General features: G+C 38.4%; 1 protein-coding gene across 1 annotated transcript in view; it reads right to left on the bottom strand.

Annotated features, from left to right (window-relative positions):
• The window catches only part of LOC106076609 (uncharacterized), a 60,054-nt gene extending 41,843 nt beyond the window's left edge, over positions 1-18,211 (bottom strand). The window contains exons 1-2 of the mRNA XM_056008856.1: positions 18,071-18,211; positions 12,859-13,067 (exon numbers count right to left, since the gene is read on the bottom strand). Of these exons, the coding sequence (XP_055864831.1) occupies positions 12,859-13,067; positions 18,071-18,116 (255 nt within the window). The 5' untranslated portion in view covers positions 18,117-18,211. The remainder of the gene's footprint in view (positions 1-12,858; positions 13,068-18,070) is intronic.
• Positions 18,212-19,728: the final 1,517 nt, after the last annotated feature.

Below are 19,728 nucleotides of genomic sequence, written 5' to 3'. Positions count from 1 at the left end.
TATCAATAGACTGAATGCAAATTAAAAATGTATGTAAAAAAAAAGCCTAGATAATCTATCAATAGACTGAAAGCAAATTAAAAATTTATGTAAAAAAAAGTCTAGATAATCTATCAATAGACTGAATCCAATTAAAAATTTATGTAAAAAACAGTCTAGATAATCTATCAATAGACTGAAAGCAAATTAAAAATTTATGTAAAAAAAAGTCTAGATAATCTATCAATAGACTGAATCCAATTAAAAATTTATGTAAAAAAAAGTCTAGATAATCTATCAATAGACTGAATGCAAATTAAAAATTTATGTTAAAAAAAAAGGCTAGATAATCTATCAATAGACTGAATGCAAATTAAAAATAGATTAGATTTAGTATTTTATAAAAATGCAATATTTATCTAGACATTTGTAAATAAAAATCTACACTTTAAGTGTAGAGATTGAAATTATAGATCTTAATCTAGTCAACACTTGTCTGCAGTATATTTTTAATGTTCATGTTTTTTCTCAATATAATATCCAGCTGGTGCTAGTGGCCAGATCTAGGATGCTCCCATGCGACATAATGCTGTGGTTTTGTTCTGAAGTATGTATTGGTAATGCAGAGCGTATGGTGTGTGCAGAATTCAAGCAGCCTTTGTCCGTTCTCATTCATCTTTCCGATTCCAAAAGACCCAAGGCAGTCTGGCCAGGTAGTGTGATCTTTGCACCGAATTTGATAACAAATTACAGGAAACTTTTAAAAACTTCTCAATGAGTGAGGTAGGAAAAGCTGGACGTTTATGCGTGATACTATCTACTAAACATCAAATCTGATCTTTGGAAACAAAACCAAGAAAGCGAGGACTGGTTTGAAGCTAGTCGACCAGAAATGAAAACTGCCACTAGAGAGGGGACTGTGGTAACATAAGAAGGCATGAAAAAGTCTTTGGACCTCACAACTGTAAGTGTGCCCACTTAAGTTAAACGATTGCTCAATCATCAGTAATCGTGAGATGCAAATGGAGCGATGGGTAGATCACTATGAAGAACTCTCCCAGATTGACGCTTTCTCACCAAATGCTGTTTCCAACGTCCCATCACTTCCAGTTTTGAGGAAATTAGACTAAACGCCCTCAGTAAAGGAGCATAGCGTAGCTATTGACATACTTGCACACGGGAAAGAACCCGGAAGAGTAGTATTCCTGCTAAAGTCAATCAGGCTGGAAAACATGTCCTAATTAAACCACTCCACAAACTTCTAAGCTTGTGCTGGGAACAAGGAATGGGTCCCCTGTAAATAAAGACTTTAACATAGTTACAATTTCAAAAAATAAAGGCGACCTCTCGAGATGGTAACAATCATAGCATTCTCTCATTACTTAGCATAGTTGGTTTTTGATATAGTTATACTAAAGAGATTACAGATCTTAGTAGAACGTTTTTATCCAGAGTCGCAGTGTGGCTTTATGGCAGGGAGACAGCTACAGGAGAATAGCAGAGAATAAAAGCAGCCCCTCTTCATAGCATTTATTGATTTAACCAAAGCTTTTGAACTTGTTAGCAGAAGCGGTTTGTTTTCTATACTAGAAAGAATCGACCGTCCAAAAACGTTAAGGAAATAAGTGTCATTTATTCACGGAAACATGCGCGGCACTGTACAGTTTGAAAGTTCCTCCTCCAGATCATTCTTCTTTAAGAGCAGTGTAAAACAAAAATGTGTACTGGCTTCAACACTGTATGGCTTCTTCTTCTCAGTCGTACTAACCAGCGCTTTTAAATCCATGAAAGACGGAATATATATCCTCATTAGATCCGATGGAAGGCTTTATAAACTGGCACGTCTTCAAGCAAAAAAGAAAAGACGTCGTATCTTGAAAAAGAAGCTGCTGTTCACCAAAGATCACTCGTAACTCATTCACATGGAGGTCTACAGAAGCTATTGAATGCCTTGGCAGCAGCTTGTCCAGAGTTTAGCCTTATAATAGTCTCTCCAAGATTGAAATCCTTGCAGAAAGACGTCGCAGAAATACCTGTGATACATATTGGGAACCACACCCTTACGGTGGTGCAGAAATTTACATAATTGTGTTCAACAATTGCTAGTAACCTAGATCTAGACATCGAGCTGACAAAAAGATTAGGAAAAGCTACTACGGCATTTGCAAAACTCTCCAAGCGCGTCTGGAAAAATGCCAAATTGACCACAGCAACCAAAATCCTAGTCTACAATGCCTGTTTTGTGAGCACTCTTCTTTATGGCAGTGAAAGGTGGTCGACACATGCATGTACTAAAAGCACAGATAGAATAGTTTCCACTTGAGTTGCCTGAGACGCATAATGCGCATTTTTGTAGGGACAATTAATCCAATTATAAAGTTTTGAGATTGGCCAATATGAACAGCATGTATGCTCTCCTGACACAAAGAAGGCTACGCTGACTTGGACATGTCACCCACATGTTAGAAGCTAAAATACCGAAAGATATAAGATGAGCTTGTGGAGGGAGTCAGACCCAAGGGCTGACAAAGACTAACAAGCGAGACATGAGAACTACAGACATCAACGAAAGTATGTGGGAAGAAATAGTCAAAGACCGGAGTGCATGGAGCGTGCTGGAACGATCCTCGCTGAGAGCAAAAGAAACAAAGCGGCCTTAATCAAGAGGGAAAAAAAAGAAAGCTGCCTTGTCAGATAGCCCTAAATCAGATGTATACACATGAACGAATTGTGGTGGCAAGCTCTGCCACTTTAGAATTGGTTAGATTAGCCCCGCCAGATTCTGCCCCGTTTCAAGACTAAAACAAAACCATTTACGCATCTTGGTGCATCCATTGCCTTTAGAGATATAAAGGAGCCATATTATCCTGATCATAATATGGACCTAGCTCTAGATCTAGTAATTTAAAATGAAACTTGTAAAGTCATACGATATCTAGTATGGTTAAATATATTTGTATATATTTAATTATTTTAGTTCTTGGGATATAAGTGTAAAAGACAGACAGATTGACAGAAGATTGCATCTTTTTTGTTTACTGCAAATAATAAAAATATATATTCATCGTTAATAAACAGTTTTGGTTTATTTTCTTTATTTAAGTTTATTGAATAAAACAAAATTAAACCCAATGTTTTAAAAAATTTTTTTTTCAATAGTTCTAGTTCTAGTAAGTAATTTGGATTTTCTTGTTTTTACGCAGTTCTAATGGGCTTTGTTTGAAATTTCTGTTTCATTTCTTTGATTGAAAGCTAGAATAATAAATTTGTCTGGATGTACCTTTTTCCTAATATATCTTTTGCATTTTTCAGTTCTCTTTTTAAATTTAACTGACATTATTATGCTATAAATTTAAGTGTGCCTGATATAAAAATATAATTCTGCACAAAAGTACGGGTAGTTGGTATAAAACCCGATAGAGGCTATAAAAATAAAAGACGTGAAACTAGCTTTTGAAACTAAACATTTACAGCGTGGTGTAGTTGTGTTAGGTTACATTTATTTTTCTTTTGGGTTTTGTATTGGCTACTGCTTTTATCTGAATGTATATTTTTATGATTTTATGGTCTGATAGACCAGGGATAATATCATAATCAACTACTAATCCAGGTCTGTTGGTTAAGAAGAGATCTAATGTGTTGTTTAATCTAGTTAGCTTTTTAATGATTTGATCTAAACTTAGGTTGTGTAAAGTTTCTATGAAAAGCTCATTTATTGTATTGTATATATCTAGATTAACTAGATTATAGATAGATCTATAGATACATCATACATCTCTAGTCTAGTAGATTGAGTATAGAGTATGGTAAATGTATTACAGTATTATTAGATCTATGTCCTATGTGTATATCTAATAATCTGATAATTAATACACTTAAGTCTTTAGTAATATCTAGACTTTATTCTAATAAAAACTGACTATAGGCATAGCATAAGCTAGACTCGGCAATCTTGTCTTAAAATAAAATCTATACTATTACTAGATTTATTCGATTTTTATATATAGATCTAGACTAGAATTTTGATTATAGATTTAAATATACTAATGGAGAGATGATATGCGGTGTTAGCTAATAGCGTTGCACAAGAAACTAACCTGGGTTTTTCTAAACTCTAATACTTGGTATGAAGTAGTAAAACAGCACCTACCTAAATAAATCGTAACTAGAAATCAAAAACCTATATTTATTGTAGTATTTATAGGTCTGTGGTTGTATATTATATAACTTTCGTAACTTCTTCTATAGAGAAACGACTTTTGTAATTTCTTACTGAAAAAATGGGCTATTCGCGTTTGACACATATATAATTTTTATGTTCAGCAACAAAACCCATGGTAACTATGGAATCTGTATAGATCTACTTCTAGAATATATATCTAGGATATAAATATAGTAGAAACAGAATCTAAGATAATTAGAATTTATTTGTACTCTAGGCAGTTTAGATCTAGAGTCTTAGACAAGCTTGATTTTAGACTAGATTTAAGTCTAGTACAATATATATATATATATATATATATATATATATATATATATATATATATATATATATATATATATATATATATATATATATATATATACGCTGCCTTCGTGGACCTAACCAACCCTTTTCGACATGGTCAATGGTTTATTGAGGATTTTGGCCAGGCTCGGATGCTCGACTACGCTCCTATCCATTCTCAAGCAGTTTCATGTGGCACTAAAAGGCATAATGGTGACATCTCGATAATTTCCCAATAGAAATGGCGTGAAGCAAGCTGTTAACTTGCTCCTACTCTATTCGCTATCTTTTTTGACCAATGCTGGGTCAAATGAGGCAGCGATTGTAAGAAGGCATCGACATCACGTTTCGTTCAGAATGTAATCTTTAAAAGTAATGGTCATAACAAAATTTCTCTATGCCTATGGGTGCGCCCTGCTAGCCCACAGTGAACATGATCTCCAGATGGCGGTCAACGAATTCGCATACGAATTCCAGAAGTGACCCAATAAAACCTACTCAGCCCTAAAGATCACCGTAAATGGACGTCCCCTTAACGTGGTAGACCACTTCACATATCTGGAAAGCATAGTATCGAATGACACATCGCTTTCAAGGAAGTTGATAACCATCTGGCCATGTCCAGTAGTGAGTAGGCGAAATAGATTGCTCCGGATGCCTACAAAACAAGTGTTTACCAAGCAGTGGTTCTCTCAACCCTTCTATATGGATCTAAAACATGGGTATTATACAGAAAACAACTAACACTACTTTAACGCTTTCATCAAAGATGCTTGAGTTTCATCATAAACATACGGTGTTCAGACCGCACTACAAACAGCGATGTCCTTGCGAACGCCTGTATGGACTAGTATAGAGGGACTTCTTATGGTCCGACAGTTACGCTGGGGTAGGGCACGTACCGCGTATGGGGGACACACGTATGCCAAAAGCAGTCATTTTTGGTGAGCAAGAAAGACAGCTGAAGATCACTCAAAAAGTGTATCGACGGGAAATATTGTTTTCGAGATCTTCATGAATTTTTGGACTCGATGACAAGAATCATTACTATTATATTGGCGTTGACCAAAGTAGATCTATAACTAGAAGTATCTATAGACAGTAGATCTACTGAGTCTGATCTAGACTAGCTACAGAATTTTTCTAGATCTAGATACAGACTGTATATAATATAATCTACATAGTAGATGTAGGCCTCTCCTAATTATTAGACTTTAGTCAGGTAGAGCTAGATCTAGACTAGTGACTATCTAGTTTCAAGATCTGTGGCATTTTACATCTTGAGAGACGATCTTTTCTATTTGCATTTTCTTGTGTGACTAAAGAGGCCAATCCTTGATACAGAGCTGCGATCGAAGGTTGGGCATAAGTAATCACCAGGTGCCGTTGCCTTTTCACCCTTCTTTCTGCTTCTGCTTCTGTTAAATATGGCATCTGCAATCCGAGACCCCTCCTTTATGTTCGCTCTCTATGTTAATCTATCCAGTGCCACCTCTTCCCAGCGGCTAGTGTCGATATTGAAGAGCTTCATATCGCGTTTGTATATATAGATTGAATCTAGATTTCTAAACTAGATTCGTTCTGAAATGAATTTCTAGATATAGAGTCTATTTAATGACAATGTCAGTGATTCCGAGGATTACTGATGAGTGCAGTGTTTACTATGTATTTTAATGTTTTTATTACATGTGTATATGTGGTGATATGACTACGCCTACATTATACGTAGAACTGTGAATGGCTTGAACTGTATACATATAAGCAGAACCTATTGCGACATGAAGTCTTTTGTAAATTTTCTGCTGTGCTGTACGAGATTTCAAAAATAAGTAGATTCTAAAGTTCTACAACAATAGATCTATTCCATATAATTTATAACATAAATCTACAAATCTCATTTATAATTAGTAGCTCTAGATCTACTATTTTACCAACGCATTTATACTTGGTGATACTTGGTGTTTAATAGTTAAACTGCAAGTACCAAAAATAAATTTTAAATAGAGAGCAAATGCCTATATTTATTGTAGTATATATAGATCTGTGTTTTATATTATATAACCTTCATAACGTCTTCTATAGAGAATTGAGTTTTATAATTTTTTTTACTGAAAAATTGGGCTATTCGCGTCTGACACATATAAATTTTATGTGCAGCAACAAAGCGCATTAATGATAGAGCATCTCCGAGAAAAATTATGTTGTCCATATTGCGTAAATTAACTATTTTTTAACATTTATTTATTTACAACTTTGTTAGTCAACACTTATTCAATTTATTTTTCAATAAAAATTTAAAACAATAAACATTTGTTTATCTATCCAATATAACTTGTAGGGTCTAGTGGTCTCTGTACTTCTAGATGTTGAGGATTATTGATATTTTGGGTATTTGGGCACTTCGGCACAGTTTAGGTTATGTTGAGCCCAAAAATAACAAAGGGGTACTTCCCTTTTATAGCTCAAAATCTAAATGTTATACGGCTAAAATGAATATAAGCCTTTAGAAGTATATACTACTCCAAAAATGTTGGCTATCGGTTATCAGGAAAAGAAGACAAATGAGTTTGTACTGTAAGAAGTCAACCCTCATGCTGGCAAAAAGGAGGAACTCTTCAATACTTTGAAAAGACAAAAGCTGAGCTGGTTGGTCATTTTGGAAGTCATAAACTACTGTCATCCTCAAGGTCCAGTGGAGGGAGCTGTGACAGGTGGGGAAATGTGACGTGTGTTTGGCACGTTTAATGTCTAGGGGATGATTATTTTTAATGCTATCACACCCCCACTTATCAGCATATGAATCGGGAGCAGACACGCAACGAGACAAAGCAATGAAAGATAGATACAAAAGTTAAAATAAAGAATATTTATTTACATAAATATACATATAAGAATAAAAAGGGGGAGGGTTTGCATCTATCTCTAGTATATTCTATGTTTAATCATCACTCTTGCACCTAATAAGAGAGTATGTCACTTTGTCCTCTGACTTAGCTGGTTGTCCTGTTGATGTCGCAGCTGGCTGTGTCCTGGCTTGAGGTTCTGCAGCTGGAGGTGGCGCTCTAGCGGATAGAGGGACGCCGGCGATATAGTTCTTGTGGAGTCTCAATCCCCAACATCTAATATCTGTAGTGGGCACAGTAGGGCGGGTGGCCGGCTACCGTGGGCACAAGGTTACTGCGGGCAGAGCGGATCTGCCGTGGGCAGCGTAGTTGACAGGATATGTCCAGTGAGTTGCAGAGGGTTGGCGTAGCTATGACGTCTCACACAGACCTGAGTCCATAGGGACGTCGCACCTAATAGCTTGACAGGTGGGCTGTCGAATAGGCGGGCAATGCCGATAGCGCCAAGTGGTAGAGTTGAGTAGATCTCAGTAGGCGAATGCAGCGCTGAATAGCACTAAACACATAGGCAGTAGTTGAGTGGCGTCGAGTAGACACTGAACAGCAAATACCAAATAAATAGACAGACACCTGAGGGAGGCACCAGGTATTCCTCTCGGAGAAAGAATGTATGAAGTAGTCCAGACTCAATAGCTCAACGAGAATGAGAAATAAGAGGGTCTGATTTGATTTGGATCTACTTTATATATGCCTGGAAAATGTGGGCGGGCACAGGAAATGTCCTGGGCTAAGATTTATCTTACACGTGGGTGGATTTGACTCGAGGTGGGAGCCGCACCTTGGAATATCACGCGGTGTGTTGACCAGGGTAATCTCTTAGATCAAAGAGAGACGTGAGAGAAGGGGGGGGGAGAAGGATTAGCTTGCATTCAAACCAAGGTGGGGTCAACCGCGACCGTCCTTCAGACATCCGGCGGGCAAGACAAAAGAGATTGTGTGTCTACCTTTCCCCGATCAAGGGCCGATAAATGAAAGGACGCGCCTTAGCTATCTCCAATGTGGTCAACTAAGTCTAGCTTGGAGCGGAAAAGGTGTGGCGGGTGAATAATTTAGGGGTAGGATGGGGAAATAATTAAAATAAAATAAATAAATAATGAAAAATAATAATTAATGCTGTGATAAATTAGAGTGACTCTGACAGCGAGTTTTTGACTTGTCACATACGCCGCCGCCAAGATGGATCTATCGCAGAAAGATCCATAAAGTGCGAGCAGACTGATGTCACTCTAACTTTAAGATCAGTTGTTATCACAGCATTAGAAAAAAAAAATCTGGAAAATAAAGGGGTATCCATGCCAGGAGGAGAGTCTGTCCAAGTCTGTCCGTGGTCTACTTTCCGTCCCTGAGTATGTAGTCACCTGGGTGAAACATTTGGGGTTGCTCGGGAGAGTAGATTGGGCGATTGGGTGAGTAATAATTCCTTCCTGGGGCGGATTGGGGAGGGTGATTGGGGCTTAGGCGGGGTGCCCAAGGCACGTGTGCTCGTTGGGGCTTACCTCCGAAGCCGCTGTGAGGCGCTTCTTTACGAGAGTAAGTAGTCAGCTTACCTCGGTATCGTCTGACACGATCAAGGTCAGGGAAAAGTGGCCTGATAAAGAATGTGGAGTTCTGCCGGAGAACGTCCCCACGAGTGCAATAATGTGGCTTACATCGTGGCTTCCTGACATGGTCAATGCCAGGGGAAGGTCGATATTGAATGGTGGCTGAGGAGCCATGGTGAGAAGTGTTTTCACGAGCGCGAGGGTTCGGCTTATCTCGTGACTTCCTGACACTATCAATGCCAGGGGGAGGTTGATTTGGAATGGTGGCTGAGGAGCCATGGGGAGAAGTGTTTTCACGGGCGCGAGGGTTCGGCTTACCTCGTGACTTCCTGACACTATCAATGCCAGGGAGAGGTTGATTCGGAGTAGTGACTGATGAGCCATGGAGAGGAGTGAGTCCACGAGAGCAAGGGTTAATCTTACCTCGGGGCATTCTGACATTGTCAATGTCAGAGGAATGTTGCTTAATTTTGGCTGAGTAGCCTGGGTCAAGTAGACCCTCACGAGTGCGCGGGCACACTTTAACTCGTGACTTTCTAGCAGTGTCAATGCCAGGGAAAAGTTGTTTGAGCTTCGCTGATGAGTCGGGACTAGGCGTGTCAGTGTGGCGACCAGGGCTTCCAACCGGCTGGTTGCTGCCACGTTTCTGCTTCGTCGATCTACCGACGGGCAGAGAAAAGTATGGCTTGTTGACTTCTCCAAGAGGGACATATTTGGAGCCTAGAATGAAGTCATATACTGGCGTGTCCATGACGGCTGCGTCAATGGTGCCATGTACGTACCTGCACTCTACGTGGACCCTAGCAATAGGAAGAACCTTTGGAGGAATCTCACGGTCAAGGGACTGAATCGTCACAGTTCTATCTGTGAGATCAGCCGGATCAACCAGTGCTTTGCAGATAACTGAACTTACCGCACAGCCTGTGTCAAATAGGGATCGGACGTACCGCCCGTTAACCAGAATGGTCTCTATCCCGGGAGAAGATGAGACAGGGTGAGGAAGTGCCGGTAGGACTTCCGTTTTCGTTGGACCAAAAGCAGTTTGTTCAGGGGCCACAGTCAGAGTTGATATGACGTATGGGTCGCCCTCTGTTCCATCAGTATGTGTTTGCTGACTAGTCACAGAGGGTTTGGGGACCGCGGTCATTACTGAAATGGTCTGTGGGGCCTGCTGCTTTTGGCGGTTAGATTTTTTGCTACGCGCGCTGTTGCTGCAGTCACGGTAGGCTCGGTTAGGTTTGTAGCCACGCGTGCTGTTGTTGCAGTCACGGTGGGCTCGGTTATTCTGGTCATGACGAGGCTTATGTGCTGGGTGGTTGCAGTTTTTGTGCGTGGCTGGTTGTTGAAATGGTGCCTTTTTAGTTTGGGGCTTGCTTGAGGGCATGGGCTGGAATGTGACATCGCAGAGACTATTAGACTGAGCAGGTGGGTTGGGCTGGGTAGACAGCGTGGTATTGTTGAGAGGAGGGGTATCAGTCATGAATGTTTCATCCTTAGTAGTAACTACTGTGTCCGTTTGGGCAGTGTACCCGGTTGGAATATGAGTCGTAGTTTTACTCTCCTCTGTTTCCTGGTCTTGTCTTGCCGGTGGGATGCTCAGCTCCAAACTCTGCGGGCTATAGCTCTGTCCGATTTCTGGTGTTTCCTGTTCATGGGCTTTGTCCAATTCTTCCATTTCTTGCTTGAATTTTCTTTCCTTGTCAATCCACCAGCGTACGATGTCTTCCACCTCGGGGTCTTTAAATCCAAGGAGTATCATAATCTCCTCAACTTCAGAATCTAATTCTGTTGAGTCCATGATAATAGAGGACGGATTTGAAAAAAAATGAAATGGAATAGAGGAAAGGGCCACTGGAGAGCAATTGCTCATGAGTTACAGGAAAAAGTGCAGAAGGAATGCGGTGTCTGCCTACGTTAATCACAAAGTTCCTGCAAGAAAATATTACACATGAAATGCAATAATAATAATAATAAATAAAATAAGACCGAAGTGACACTCTTGATAATGCGAAGTGATGATACTTATAAGTATTTTTAGAAAAAATATTGATATGGAATTTAGTTATTGCTGCCTGTTCGTGCCTGCTGTACTAATGGGTTAAATCCACGGACGGGCTCGCCAAAATGTGACAGGTGGGGAAATGTGACGTGTGTTTGGCGCGTTTAATGTCTAGGGGATGATTATTTTTAATGCTATCACACCCCCACTTATCAGCATATGAATCGGGAGCAGACACGCAACGAGACAAAGCAATGAAAGATAGATACACAAGTTAAAATAAAGAATATTTATTTACATAAATATACATATAAGAATAAAAAGGGGGAGGGTTTGCATCTATCTCTAGTATATTCTATGTTTAATCATCACTCTTGCACCTAATAAGAGAGTATGTCACTTTGTCCTCTGACTTAGCTGGTTGTCCTGTTGATGTCGCAGGTGGCTGTGTCCTGGCTTGAGGTTCTGCAGCTGGAGGTGGCGCTCTAGCGGATAGAGGGACGCCGGCGATATAGTTCTTGTGGAGTCTCAATCCCCAAAATCTAATATCTGTAGTGGGCACAGTAGGGCGGGTGACCGGCTACCGTGGGCACAAGGTTACTGCGGGCAGAGCGGATCTGCCGTGGGCAGCGTAGTTGACAGGATATGTCCAGTGAGTTGCAGAGGGTTGGCGTAGCTATGACGTCTCACACAGACCTGAGTCCATAGGGACGTCGCACCTAATAGCTTGACAGGTGGGCTGTCGAATAGGCGGGCAATGCCGATAGCGCCAAGTGGTAGAGTTGAGTAGATCTCAGTAGGCGAATGCAGCGCTGAATAGCACTAAACACATAGGCAGTAGTTGAGTGGCGTCGAGTAGACACTGAACAGCAAATACCAAATAAATAGACAGACACCTGAGGGAGGCACCAGGTATTCCTCTCGGAGAAAGAATGTATGAAGTAGTCCAGACTCAATAGCTCAACGAGAATGAGAAATAAGAGGGTCTGATTTGATTTGGATCTACTTTATATATGCCTGGAAAATGTGGGCGGGCACAGGAAATGTCCTGGGCTAAGATTTATCTTACACGTGGGTGGATTTGACTCGAGGAGGGAGCCGCACCTTGGAATATCACGCGGTGTGTTGACCAGGGTAATCTCTTAGATCAAAGAGAGACGTGAGAGAAGGGGGGGGGGGAGAAGGATTAGCTTGCATTCAAACCAAGGTGGGGTCAACCGCGACCGTCCTTCAGACATCCGGCGGGCAAGACAAAAGAGATTGTGTGTCTACCTTTCCCCGATCAAGGGCCGATAAATGAAAGCACACGCCTTAGCTATCTCCAATGTGGTCAACTAAGTCTAGCTTGGAGCGGAAAAGGTGTGGCGGGTGAATAATTTAGGGGTAGGATGGGGAAATAATTAAAATAAAATAAATAAATAATGAAAAATAATAATTAATGCTGTGATAAATTAGAGTGACTCTGACAGCGAGTTTTTGACTTGTCACAGGAGCACCAAGAATGTGTAGACTGAAGAAAAGTTGCTTGGACAATGTAGACGAATGAAACAGCTTATGTTTTGATATTCTTCTAAGAAAAGCTGCTGACCGTGGAAAACAGAGGGCTTTGTTTACACAAACTGTCACAGCACCCCTAATACTAAATTCAAGGGACAAAGGGTTAACTCTATATAAAATGTTTTGAAAAATAAACAAAAACAACTTAAGAATATCTATTAATAAATAAATAAAATAGTTAAAAAATAGATCATTATGTATAGGTTCAAAAAATACTTTTAATACCTTTAGTATATGCGGTTTCATAAAGAGTTTAGTTGTCCTAGACGCACAGTCGCCAAGGCAATTTAAAGAATTCGTGACAAGTCAGTCAATCAATGTAAATATAATATAGATTTTTTTAAATTCTTTAACATTTCTAAATATACTTACAATAAAAGTATTAAATATTTTTCTATTAGAATATTCCACCAGTAAGATGAATTCTCCTGATTTTTCATTAAGCTTTTTAAGTGAAATAGCTTTAGTACACAATAGGGTGGCAGACGGAGTGTAAAAGTGTCTTGTACCACAAATAATTGTAACTGGATCTCCTTCACAGACGACTGACTTGGAGAAGAAAACGTCCTTTGTGTTTTGAGCTTTAAAAATGTATAACATGTAATAAGTAATAATAGTAGTATTATAGCAGTAGTTTTAGTCAGATATCTACCATACATACAAAAAAAAATAATTTAAAATGTACCTCTAATGTTAATTTCTTATGAGAAAATCACTTTTTTTTAGTGCCAGGAACTACTTACACATGATTCTGTGGCTTTGGTTCTAAAACTACAGAGACTAGAGCAAGGAAGAATTAGAAGCATTACAGAAATGGGAATCAAATGGGAGCATGTTTTTCCACCCAGAAATCGGCCAGTTATTAACTTTTTTTCTCCGTATTTGTTTTACTTGTTCCGATAAAATTATTCGTTTCGTTTATTTGTTTTTCACTTTACTTTCGTGATTAAAATTTAGTAACTTTGTTGTTTTTTATCACAAAATGTTGTATTTGGTATTGAATTATAGGAAAATGAATTATTTTTTTTGCACAACACAAATTAATTTATAAATCAAAATTAATTTGTTTTTATCCCATTGTATTAAATAAATTTTTGTTTTTATAAACTTTAATTTGTGTTATATTGTTATAACACTATTCGCGACGCAAAAGGGTTAACTGTGTGTGATCAGCTGACATAGATGACACAGGCCAGTAATACAGTTTAGCGTGCTATATTGAAAGGCAAGGGACAGTACTGGCATGAACTTTACACGCAAATATGACCAATGTTATGGTCATGTGATCGGAAGCCTGCGTGGACCAGAGACACAGTGTGTAAGAAAGCGGCAGTTCAAGACCAGAGAGCGTTAAGACCGGGACTGTTAGTCTGCCATGAAGTCGGTCCTGGACTCCTGGTAGAGTCCTCCAGTGAATGTACGAGTCTAGGAAGAGATAGAGACAGTAGACTTTATTAGTTTAGTACGGTGATGTACAGTATAACATTTTTAGTGTTGATGTATTGCCAATTGTGTCATATTGGCTGTTTTAATTGACCATTATGAAAGCACCAGATTATTTGGAGCCTTGTCGTCAAGTTCTTGATGTGTTGATGTGTTGTGTTGTGTTCAGCAGTGTTTACAGAAAGCCTGATTAGGAAGAGATAGTAACAATATAAAAAGAGCATTCATTTTCCTATGTGACAAAAAGTAACATTTCATCGAAGATCAGGATAGAAAGAGTTAAGAGCAAAGCAAAAATTGAAACAAATAAAAACTACTTATTTTATTCATGAAGAACTAGTCATACAGACTCAAAATAACTAGGAGTTATAATAAATGAAAAGTTTTCATGGAATCCCCATATTGATTTAATAATATTTTTAAAAAATTAAGCAAAACATTATGGTTTATTAAAAGAAATGTCTGCAAATCAAACTAGAACCTAAAACTAAAATGCTATTTAAATGTAATCGAGCCAATATTAGAAATAGCATTCTTTGTTTTCTATCCCTCAAGAAAACATTAATAAAATATAGAAAAAAATAGAGTGGTGAGATGTATCACAAAGAGATATTCCAAGTTGATTAGAGTAACATCATAAATAAAATCACTAAACTTAGAGACACTTAAGGACCAATAAAAAGAAAGTAAAGTAGCAATATTATATCAAACACTGAACCGTATTTTACAAATAGAAAAACAAAACCTAATGAAATACTTAGAAAGACACTAAGAGTTACTTTCCTTATTCGATACTCTAGAAAAATCGTACAGGTGTTCTTTCTTCCCTAGTAGCAGTTTCATACTGTACTAAACAGACTTTTGAAGTTTATTTTAGGACAGAAAGACGATATTAAGAAAGTTCAAATATATTTTACTGCTTAGTAAATATTGTGACGTTTTTGTTTCTGCTGCATTGTTTTTGTGTTATTTGTAAAGGTTCGGTTGCTACCGCACCATAATGAGCTGTAAGACGGTTACAAAGGACAATTTAACAGCTAACCTTTATAACAGACATCTAGTTGATATATCAATTCACATGGAAACCATCATAATAAGAATTCAAAGTAAGCAAAGAAGATGAGTTTGAGACTCAATGAAAATACGTGTCATCAACATGATAAGATTTGTTTATCAATACCAAGAAGTCATTCAAGATGCGATTATTTTCTTCAAAAATGTAATCTTAATAAAAATATTATAATAATTATTAGGGCTAGCACTAACAAATGGAGGAGAATAATGCTGTAATAAATCAAAAGGTAGGAGGTAATAAAACACGATGTATTTATTTACAGATAAAAAATATACTGAGACATGGACTTCAGCTATCAAGCCTCAGGGAGTAATGTCTTAAGATCTACAAGCCCTACTTAACATTAGAATAGACCACCGACACACTCCCCAGTGTTGCTCCAGGTCCTCCAAACAGTTCAATGGTATCACGCAGGACGGCACTTAACCCTTCAGCCGGATCTACAACAGTCCTTTCTGTAGAGTCAACAAATCTTCTCCTACACTTGTTGAACTGTGCTCTGATGTGCATTATCATTCAGTAATGGAGCGGATAGATACCATCATTCAGATAGTGAGCGGATAAATACCATCATTCGGTGGGGGCACGGATAGATACCATCATTCAGTGGGGGAGCGGACAAATACCATCATTCAGTGGGGGAGCGGATCTATACCATCATTCAGTGGGGGTGCGGATAGATACCATCATTCAGTGGCGGAGCGGACGAATACCATCATTCAGTGGGGGAGCGGATCTATACCATCATTCAGTGGGGGTGCGGACAAATACTATCATTCAGTGGGGGTGCGGATAGATACCATCATTAAGTGGGGGAGCGGATAGAATCCATCATTCAGTTGGGGAGCGGACAGATAACATCATTCAGTGGGGGAGCGGATATATACCATAATTCAGTGGGGATGATGATAGATGCCATCATTCAGTGGTGGATTGGATAGATACCATCATTCAGTGGGGGTGATGATAGATGCCATCATTCAGTGTTGGATTGGATAGATACCATCATTCAGTGGGGGATAATTAATGCCATCATTCAGTGGTGGATTGGATAGATACCATCATTCAGTGGGGGTGATGATAGATGCCATCATTCAGTGGTGGATTGGATAGATACCATCATTCAGTGGTGGATTGGATAGATACCATCATTCAGTGGGGGTGATGATAGATGCCATCATTCAGTGGTGGATTGGATAGATACCATCATTCAGTGAGGAAGCGGATAGATCACGCACAGTTAAACTGCTTAAACATACGAAAGTCGGAAACTTCCAGGGTAACTCTAGGATTTTCAATTTGACGTGTAGCATATATAAGACTAGGCTGGGTTTAGTCTTCCCTTTGAAAGAAAATCCATTTTCCCTGTTAGATTTGGCGACTAGTGTTGCGTTCTTTATTAAATCTAACATAAGCAAAATAACTCACAAAATTCTGTGAACAAAGCTTAAGGGGTTTAAGTTTACATCGCCTTAAAACCCCCTTCTAACCTAGAAATCTCCCATTGAATAAGACTAAAGCAAAACTAGTCTCCATACTCATGTCAGAATTAACTGTGTAGGCGAGTCACTGTATGTACAACATTCAACAACGGAAGTTAATATATTTGACAATTTTCAACACGTAGCAACTACTGATTTACAGATTGTTGACAATCAGACGGATTTTTATAACCACTACCGAAATACTGATTAAACTGATACCCCCCCCAATAGCGGTTTTATTGATCAGCACAAATGATAACTGCTACAGCAACAATTCTATATTTCTTTGACTTCCGCCATACTGACTAACCAACCTGCCAAAAGAGAAACAACGCTTTACAGACGTACAGACGTTAGTTCTACATAAGTACATGGCCTCTCAACTAGGAGACATAACAATACACGCTTCTTGACTTCCAGTAATATATGTCTTTACGTCTTTTTAAAGGCTTGATGTTTCCAATTAGATCTTCCTTATGTCTTTAATTACCAAGATATGTAATTGTTTGTTTTTTTTTACATTGCCCAAGCAAATGCGCTGTGGTCCAAGCTCTTTAGTGGACTTGCAGGGTGATGGGGGGTATTTGGAATACGTTTTTCTCCCTGCCTTAATGCACCAAACTTAATTAAAGCTTGGATAAAGTGCTTAATAAGTCCAAGAAAAGAAAACAAAAATTCCAGATTATTCTCAAATAATTTAAGAAAGAGCCCACTTGCTGCTCAGAGATACACCTTTCTGTCCCCTCACATTAAGGGTCGGTAGAATGGGAGAAGCATAGAAATTATCGTCTTCATTAAGATACACCGTTCATATCGCCCGACTCTTTAGTTTCACATTAGGGTGTGCAAGGCGAGCAAGTTTGAACTCTAAATTAGATGACGGCTAGACTTTTTGTTCACGCTGAGATTCAGATTGACTATTTGTCAGCTGCGATCGCCAGCCATCTATACTGTAAAGGAAACTTCTAAAGCCGAATGATTTTTTTTTGACGAACTGAAAGGTAATTAGAAATGAAGATTCACCCAACGAGCTAATGTTTCGAAAACTTGCACTATAGACCATCAATCAGAAATTGTTTTCTGGTAGAGAAAAGCCTTACATTGGACCGTGGGATTCTTATTTTGAGAATTAAGGAAAAGTACTATCATAAGTCTATTATTGACCGAGAAAAGATAATTTCAATCAATCACCCGAAAACAACAGTTATTAGCTAACGGCTAGGTTAGCGTAGCCACGACAAGTCTGCACTCTATTTTATATTTCAACAAGACCCATTAGTATTGATTATTGTGATTATTTCTTCATTATTAAGTTAATGTATATTTGTTTAAACTAAAAGCACCATCAACTTTGCAATCATAGTGAGTTATGTGGCTATGTTTTATACACCACTTTTAAACTTCATCAGGATGCCTGTGCATCGAATATTGAAATAAGTAAAATCTAGATCTATATTACAAGACATTAGCATTAGATTTCGATATATTGTCTAGATCACCTTAACATCCAGCCTACCATTGATCTAGATTCTAGATCAACACCATATTTAGTCTAATTTAGTCTATGAAATACACAATTTACCTTTAGCCCATGTAAGGAAGAAAAGTAACATTATGAAATTATTCATCTTTGCTAGCGATATAAAGTCTTTTTGACAATTTTCTTTAATTAATTGTATATTAATTGTATTAATACTGTGCAAGTAGGGGTAAATAATTGAAGTGGAAATTACGTCATGATTTTATGAATAAAAATATTAAACACTATTAATTATGAAACAATATATATATATATATATACAGAAATGCCTACATGCAGAAATGGAAATGCGTATTCCCAGACCTGTAAATGCGTATTCAAATGCTTATTTTCCTAAATATCAAGAAATATACCCAGGAAAGACTAAAATTAAATCATTCAAGCACATAACATTCATGAAAGCATAAAGTTATATAAGACATTTTGTACATAAGTCAAAATATTTACACTTTAGTCTTAGTTTTAGACTTTTCTAGACTATGTTAGAATGATAACGTTCTTGTCACTTGGCAATGATCTTAGGATCATAATGTCTCTTGTGTCCTTCACATTCCAGAATAGCGGCAACAGAACATTTAGCTGGATCAGTGACATCTAGTTTTATAAAAGTAATTTTGTTTATAGGCAATTTCTTTACAAGGTATGCAGCCACTGGAAATATTTTTAACTCTCAGATTTTCTTCTTAAAGACCTTAGCAGAGTTAGATAAAGAAATCTTTGGCATCCTTTGGGATGGGAAGCGTGGTCGAGAGGCCATGTGCGCTTGGCTCGGCTGCCTAGAAGGGGGCTCGAGGTTCGACACCCGACTCGGGCAGAGTTGTGCTTACTGAGCGCCTAAAGGCAGCACGGAAAACCAACTCCTAGATACCCCCCTCCCCACCGGTCCACAAATGAGATTGGATCAAAGCGCTCTGAGCATGCTATAAGCATGAAATTAGCGCTATATAAAAGCTATAATAATAATAATCCTATACAATCACTAATAACAAATATTTTAAATATTTTTTTTTTGGCAGAAAATCCTAATTATTCATTGAAATTGTTTCTAATATATTGTTGTAACTCTCACGCAAATATGACCCATGTTGTGGTCATATGATCGAGAGCCTACACGGACTAGCGACAGTGTGTAACAATAGACAGTCGAGTCCAGAACAGCAAGGCATAAGGACTGTGGTACTTTGTGAGTCCTTGAAAATGTAGCTGTACGAGCTAGAGACACTAGTAATGTTTAGTTAGGCAGTTCTGCCTAAATTTCCGGGTGCCTAATTATCCGGGTGCCTAAATTTCCGGGTGCCTAAATATCCGGTAGCTTAAATTTCCGGGTGCCTAAATATCCGGTGCCTAAATATCCGGTGCCTAAATTTCCAGATACCATACTTTATGATGTGTTGAAGCGTATTTGGGCTCGCCTATTATTTCCAAGTCTATTTGCTCCTCTCCATTCTCTAATGTTGCCTGCTCCATCTGCTCGGTATTAACAGTTCTGAAAGAAAAAAATATATAATTATTTTAAAGCTTATATATTTGTGTAACATACTGACGACACAATAGGTTAACTGTGTACGATCAGCTTACTCACGTGACTAGCCAGTAATACAGTTTAGCGCAGGGGCGTAACTAGGGATTTGGGGGCCCGGGGGGATTGACCTCTTTGGGGGCCCCTTGCATTTTGACATTCGATATATGACATGAGATAA

The sequence above is a fragment of the Biomphalaria glabrata genome, chromosome 13 (genome assembly GCF_947242115.1).
Source record: "Biomphalaria glabrata chromosome 13, xgBioGlab47.1, whole genome shotgun sequence".
Taxonomy (NCBI): Eukaryota; Metazoa; Mollusca; class Gastropoda; family Planorbidae; genus Biomphalaria; species Biomphalaria glabrata.
This window is presented reverse-complemented; position numbering and strand designations above follow the sequence as displayed.